Source organism: Mus pahari, chromosome 1 (genome assembly GCF_900095145.1).
Source record: "Mus pahari chromosome 1, PAHARI_EIJ_v1.1, whole genome shotgun sequence".
Classification (NCBI taxonomy): domain Eukaryota; kingdom Metazoa; phylum Chordata; class Mammalia; order Rodentia; family Muridae; genus Mus; species Mus pahari.
In genome coordinates, this window is record NC_034590.1 from 98,836,106 (window position 1) to 98,843,436 (window position 7,331).

A 7,331-nucleotide genomic window follows, 5' to 3' on the forward strand; every position below is an offset into this window, starting at 1 on the left:
AGTGCTGGGATTAAAGGCGTGTGCCACCACGCCCAGCTGGGAACAGCCATCTTACTTGATTAGAATCTCAATGCAGTTTTAAGTAGCATAGCACCGATGGTTAAAGATATTTAACATTTTTTTCATATACTTCTTAGCTATATGTACTTTGGGGGACTATCCATTCATTTCATTACGCCATTTATTGACCGGGTTGTTTGTAGTTTAGGAGTAGTTAAACTTTGAGGTTACTATGCAGCCTGGTTGTTTGTGGCTTGGAGGTAGTTAGACTTTGTGGTTGCTATGTAGCCTAGTTATTAATCCTCTCTAGTTGTGTAGCCAGCAAAGAGTTTCTCTCATTCTGTAGGCTTGACAGAACTCAGCTGCTTCCTTAGATGTACAGAAAGATTTCATGTCCCCTTTTTAAAACTTGCTTTTGTTTCCCCAGCCCTTGGTGTCTTTTCAGAAAGCTCTTACCTATTCCTACATCTTGAAGTGTTTTCTCCTAAAAGTTTCAGATCTTAAATTGAGATCTTTGATCTACTTTGAATTGATGTCCCTATTGAATTGCATTGAATTGAATTGTTTTGAATTAGTGAGAAATGAGGATCTAGTGTTCTTCTGTGTGTAGATAACATCTTTCCCTCACCATTTCTCACAGAGATTGTTTGTAATCCAGTGGAAGTTTTGACACCTTTGTCAGAGATCTTGTGACTGTCGCTAGCTGTGTGTAAGTTTAATGTGGATCCTCTGTTCTAGTCCATTGACCAATGTGTCCATCTTTGTTCCAACACCATTCTTGCTTTGTTTTTATTGTTCTTTGAATCAGATCTTTGAATGATATCTTTGAATGATACTTTCAGTATTGCCCGTTTTACTCAAGTTGGTTGGCTATCTGAAGTCTCTGAGCTTTCACCCGAAGCTTAGGATTGTCCTTCTCACTTATAAGAAGAACAAACTGTTTTTTGAAAAATCTTCAGTGCCAGTTTTCTCACTACTTAAATATTTAAAGTGAGAGTTGGTTTAAGAGTCATCTGAGGGGAAAAGGCAAGCCGCATTATGTACATAAGAGGGCTCAGTAAACACATACTTTCCTTTGCCAGAGAAGAGCTACACAGGTCTGCTCATTTATCTGGATTTCAGGGAGAGGAATGAGTGATTGCTACCAGGTATCAGTTTGGAAGCAGACAGCCCTTTCACTGGATGGCTTGGGACACCTCCTGGACCATTCCTCTTGCCTTTGTCATTGAAAACAAGTGAGCTCTCATGTTCTTGAAACAAGGTGAGACACTCTCACTTTTGCCTTCTACCTAGCTAAGAGCTTGCTTTCTTCCTAACTAAGAGCATCTTTGCTGCTGTCAGGCAGATCCTCATGTTAATATTTACAGTTAACTGCTTCCAGCCAAGAAGGCTTGAAGTGTCTGAAAGAAAAAGGCACAAGGCTTTTCCTGTAGATCACCATGCCCACTTCCTTGTCATCTGTGGTAAAGGGATGTGTGTGTGTGTGTGTGTGTGTGTGTGTGTGTGCACCCATACATGTGTTCCAAATTCTAGGAAACCTGTGAGTGAATGTATTGCTCAGAAAAATCAGGTTCTTGGAATTCCCTCACTTTTTTGGGGGGATGAGGATGGGAGGATTTCTGCTCATATTTCTATTCTTGCCAGTGCTCTCTCTCTCTCTCTCTCTCTCTCTCACACACACACACACACACACACACACACACACACACACTTAACTCCATCTTCCAAAGTGGACAGTGCACTGACTATGTATTTGAAAGCCCATTTTCTCAACTAAGGTTGGGCTCTCCCTTCCTCCTCTCCCCATTCTTCTTTTGAGATAGGGTTTCCTGGTTTCCAGGACTGCTTTAAATTTTCTCTATGCACCTGAATATGACCTTGAACTTCTGATCTTTCTGTCTCCTGCCATCATTACATGAGTATTGGGATTATAGGTCTGTGCTTTCGTGTCTGGCTTATGTGGACACAGGGCCTCATGCATGCCAGGCAAGCACTCGACCTGCCTTGCTACATTCTAGTCTCAGTTTTGTTTCTTCATCATGCTAGAAAGTAGTAACCCATTTAAAGGGAGACAGAGAATCGACTCACTGCAAATGGACATCATCTAACTAGTTCCAAGATGGGATAAAGAGCCCCCGGCAGCTCAGCTGAGTGTGTTTCTTTGAGAAGAAAATAGGGTGTAGTATAGTCCGAGTTAGAAAATTTGTCTTTGATGACTTTCTTACTTGCTCTCTTCACTGAATTTGAATCTAGGATTCAGGATCTCAGAGTGGAATGGTTCATGGAACATTAAATCCTGGTCCCAAACCCCTTGTCTCATAAGAAATTGTATTTATTCAACCACAGCTTGGTGGGTCTAATTTAGACAGCAGTTAATGAAAAGCCAAAGAAGCAAAGGACCAGAACTATGCATGTGATGCTCAGTTGTATCTGCCAGGCCAGAAGGAATCCACCCCATATGTCCACTGTCAGAAAACAGAATACTGGGTCAAAAGTGTATAAATGTCAGCAAGAAAGTGACAAGCATGAGGTTGTGCCTGAAATTGGAGTGTTGTATTGTCACCTAGAAAAGTAGAGCATGCAGTGCTTTTAAAATACTGCCCAAAGGGCCAGTAGCATGTGCCAAAGGAAACTGGCTGCTGCAGTTCTCCTGGTCTCCGGGTCAGGCTCTTTGCCTTTACAAAGGGAATCCTCCTCTGCAGAGGGAAAGGCCTCCCTGCTTGGGAGAGGTTGTGCCCTGGTGCTGCCTCCCACTGGGCAGGAGAGAGGGCTTTACCTGCATTCCAGAGAATGATGCAACGCCCTTGAGGCTAGACCTGGTGCCAGCCCTGCCCTGTGAGAGCTCCTGGGTGACAGAAGGCAGGTGGAGGTTGGGACCTCATTGCTAGCCAGGCATCTCCTTCCTTCTCCATCTCCTGAAGATACCAAAGTGCAGGTAGAATTGGTAACTTGAGTTGATGATGCATCTGTGTTGAAGTCTTCAAGGCATTTTTATATGGGTAATATACAAATTTATTATCATCATCATCCACATGGTATTCCTTGGCTTTTTAAATACTCTGTTTTCCTGAGAGATGACAATTTGGCATTTCTCTGAGTTGTCTCCTCTCTGGTTCTGGAAACTTCCATTCATTGCCCAACAGAGCCCCAGGGCTGTACTTTTCTGCTCCTCACACTAAGGGTAATTAGGTGGATAGTCTTGCTAAACTGTCTCTCTTCAATAAAGACCATTTTATTCCTCCTGTAAGAGCTCAGGATGAGGCCAGAGGCAATACAAATGAGGTGACCAGCCTTCCCACTCCTGTACCTCTTGGGAGACTAGCAATGAATGGGAAGGATGGAGTCCAGTGCATGTGGGTGGAAATTAAGAAGCTATTGAACCAGCTCGGATGGCACCCAAATGGTTCCACTTTTAGAATGCTGTGGAAGTCATTAATACCCTTCTGTCACCCTAGCATGCCATGCTGGGCAGTGCCATGTCTTGTATCTTCTTAGGCCAAGCTTAATCCTCAGCATGTGTTTGACGTTGCAAAGCTGCTCCTAAGGAGAACAACTCCAGTGCACACGTGCAGCTGCCGTGTGTGTGTGTTTCCTTACTCTTGCATCCTTGGAGTACCTGAGAAAACCAGGTTTAGCATAGATGTAGAGGCAGTGGGGATCCGTTGTAACCTTGTTTTCTCTGGCTGCTGAGGGAGACCGACTTTCCTGCAAGTTTATGCTCATAACCAACATCCCTTTTAAGTAGCCATGCGATTTTCAGAGATGATTTGGAAAAGCTTAAGGCAATTCACCATTGTCCATAATAACTGTGCTGGCCTAGAACCTAATGCTGAGTCCTCTTCTATTCATTTAACATTGTTATGTAATCTAAGTTTTCACATTGCACCCCCACCCCTGCTGGCTATTGGAGGCGTCACAGCTGGGTTGTTTATGCCTTTAATTAATCATTTTTTATTTTCCACCTCTTTAAACAACTTTGAACAGGAAATTTGCTAGTCCCCCCACTCAGAGTTTATGCTATCTCCTCGAGATTGACATAAAGGCCACCTAAAAAGATGTTGCATGTGTTTTAGACCAGGGCTTCTCATACTGCAGGGTTCATACAGATCCTTTTAATGATACTGTGGAAATCCAGTTGTCGTTCATAGGTCTGGAGCCTATGAGAGTCTGTGTTTATAAGAAACTCCTTCATGATGCCCACACTGCAAGGCAGGCTGGGCACCATCCCTTGAACTTGTTGCTATGTTGATGAAGTATTTGTCAGAGCTGTGCTCCCAAAGTCACTGTGTGGGCTGAGTGTGTAGGAGCTCTCATCTTTAGAAGTGTCTTCCAATCAAGACGAAGGTTTGGTAAGTCTGCCCTCTGGAAAAGAGGAGCAGCTGCAGTAGCTGCCCTCAAGGAAAACCTCTGAACTCAGTCTTGGCAGCCATTATAACCACAGGGAAGTCCAGATATGGCACACAAGGCTGCAACCATAAACAGACACATCTAATCCAGGGACTATGCCAGACTGCTACCGGTAGACTGTCTGTCAATAGGACCTGGATGCCAGTAGATTTTAAAGTGTTCTGTTTATTAAAGGAGATTCTGTGTGTACCCAGGATTGAGTACCATTTTTCAAAGCCATCAGAGGGCTTAAATCTCACAGAATTAAACTGTGTTCTTTTTTTTTTTCTTTTTCAGGATCAATTCTTTAAAAATGTTTTAATAGTAATATTTATACTTATTTATAGGGAGGAATTTGCTAGTTTGATACTTGTAAACAATGAAGAATGATCAAGCCAAGGTAGTTAGCATTTTCATCTCCTCAAATACCATTTTGTGTAGGGGCCTTTGGATATTTTTGTTGATCCTGAAATACACAACAGATGTCATAGGTTATAGAAACCCTGTGCCATAGAGCATTAGAACTAAGCCTTCCTAATAAACTATGTTGATGCCTTTTACCCAAACTCTCTCTATTCCAGTTATCCATTCTAGCCACTAATAACCACTGCTTTATTCTGCTACGAAGTCAAAGTTTTAGATCTTGCATGAGCAAAAATGCATGGCATTTTTCTGTGTCCTTATTAGTTATCGTCCCTAGCCATGGGAGCCTGGGCTATTTAAGAAAGATAGTCAGGGAAAAGCCAATAATCAGGTTCCTGCTTCAAACTCCCTGGCTTCCCTCCATGATGGACTGTAACCTATAAGATGAAATATACCTTTTATTCCCCAAGTTGCTTTTTATTTTTAGAGTGGTTTGTCAGAACACAGAAAAGCTAGCTAGAACAACTATTCAATATACTCTAGGCAGACACGTTAGATGGGAAAAGAAAAGGATGAACAGGACACCATCTCTGCTCTCACAGCATTGGGGGCTGATGGAAAAATATGGCCGTTCTGAGAGACTATGTTAAAAATATATTATATTCAGTAAGAAAAAAGTACACCCAGGAAAAAAATCAGTAAGATTTTTGCTTACATTAGAAGGGTCAGGACAAATAAGAAGACTGAGATAATCTCTGGGTTTTTGTTAGAGACATAACATGAAATACCAAAAAGAAGTGGACCTGATGGAAAAGCCACTCATGGCAAACACCTAGAATTTGTTTTAAATTATAAAATTGCTCTATTTTAGAAATGCAAAAACTCAAAATCATGGAGTTTAGATATAGTATATGTAAACCGGAGAGCTTTCATCCATCCCTATATGGCCAAATACTCTAGTAAATGAAATAAATGTGCCCAAGAAAGACAATTCTAGTTTTGTTTCTGTTGTTATGATGAACATCCTAAAAAAATGGCAACTCAGAGAACAAAGGGTTTATTTACTTACAGTTCCAAGTTATAAGTCCATTGTTGTGGGGAAGTCAAGGCAGGAGAGCAAAGCTTCAGATGCCCTTCTTCCTCAATTAGTACTAAAGAAATTGCCCTATAGATATGCCAATGGGTCAAGCTGATGAAGGCAGTTTCTTCATTAAGGTTTCATTGTCAAGTTGACAACCAAGATCACCCATCACAAGAATCATTAACCCTTTGTTGAATGAGCGAGTGAATGGGTGAAAGAATAATGACAGAGAATAGGCTTTGTGCACATGCAGACCTGGAAGGTCATTCTCATGGTTGAGTGCTTATGCAAAAATGGCTGTGGTTGGGGAACAGACTGCCTAGAAGGTGCCTGGATCCTCTTGTCCTGTTCCTCAGGGCATGAAGATGGCAGATACATCAAGTTCTCTCTGCTCCTCACCTGCTAGGGTAATGCCTGCTTTTTCTCTTTGGCAGTTGCCTTCTCGGGCCTCGGTTTCACAACATTCTACCTGGCTGGCAAGCTGCACTGCTTCACGGAGAGTGGGCGGGGGAAGAGCTGGAGGCTCTGTGCTGCCATCTTGCCCTTGTACTGTGCCATGATGATCGCCCTGTCCCGCATGTGTGACTACAAGCATCATTGGCAAGGTGAGTCCCTGAGCGGTCCTCACAGTGGCCCATCCCTTCTTCCAGGGATGGATGTTGGGCATTCATTGAATTGGGAAGAACTGAGTCCCTACTGTCAGAAAACGAGATATGGTATTCATCTTGTCCCTGCTGAGTTCTTTCTTTTCACTTGTTCTCAAGAAGACTGCTCAAGTCCCAAGATGTCAGGTCTTCATTGTAGTCACCCTGGCCTCAAACCTAAAAGTGAGTTCTCTGCTGGATCAGTCTTCAGTCTCAGTGCCAAGTTGTTTTTGGCTCCTTTCCCATGGCAAATCTAGTCCCCAAGGATATATTTCTCACCACAGAGGCAATGCCAAAGGGTATGAACAGCCCAGGGACCCAACTTCACTAATATCTTCAGTAGCCACTACAAGGCTGGGGTGAGGCATCCCTCTGCCTCAAGGCTGGAGTAAGTCTTGGCTTTGTCTCAATGCTGGGGTAGGACTTAACATCTAACACAGCTATGGTGAGGCTTGCCTCCATCACAAGGCTGGGACAAGGCAAGCCTGACACTTACTCTGTCTCAAGGCAAAGGTAAATCTTGCTTCTGTACAGCAGTCTTAGGAATGTCCTGAAAACCTGAATCACAAACAAGTGAGAGGTTCGTTCCTGGCGTGCGACTGACCTTACTATGCCTCTACCAAGAAACTGCAGCTCACAGTTGGCCTGGAAGAGAACCTCTGCCTACCATAATAGGGAACAGAGACAGAAGTGACAGCCGGAGTTGGTGTGGCTTCCAGGGATGGCAGTATCAACGGGTGGTGCTTCCCAAAGTGGCATCCTCATTCCACCTTAACCAGCTCCATCCACATCCACTTCGCTCTGGCATCCTCATTCCACCTTAACCAGCTCCATCCACATCCACTTCGCTCTGGCAT

The 7,331-nt window shown here is 43.3% G+C and overlaps 1 protein-coding gene across 1 annotated transcript in view; it reads left to right on the top strand.

Annotated features, from left to right (window-relative positions):
- The window catches only part of Plpp4 (phospholipid phosphatase 4), a 133,204-nt gene that overhangs the window by 113,664 nt on the left and 12,209 nt on the right, over positions 1-7,331 (top strand). Inside the window, exon 8 of the mRNA XM_029543834.1 lies at positions 6,265-6,435. Coding sequence (XP_029399694.1) covers positions 6,265-6,435 — 171 coding nt within the window. The remainder of the gene's footprint in view (positions 1-6,264; positions 6,436-7,331) is intronic.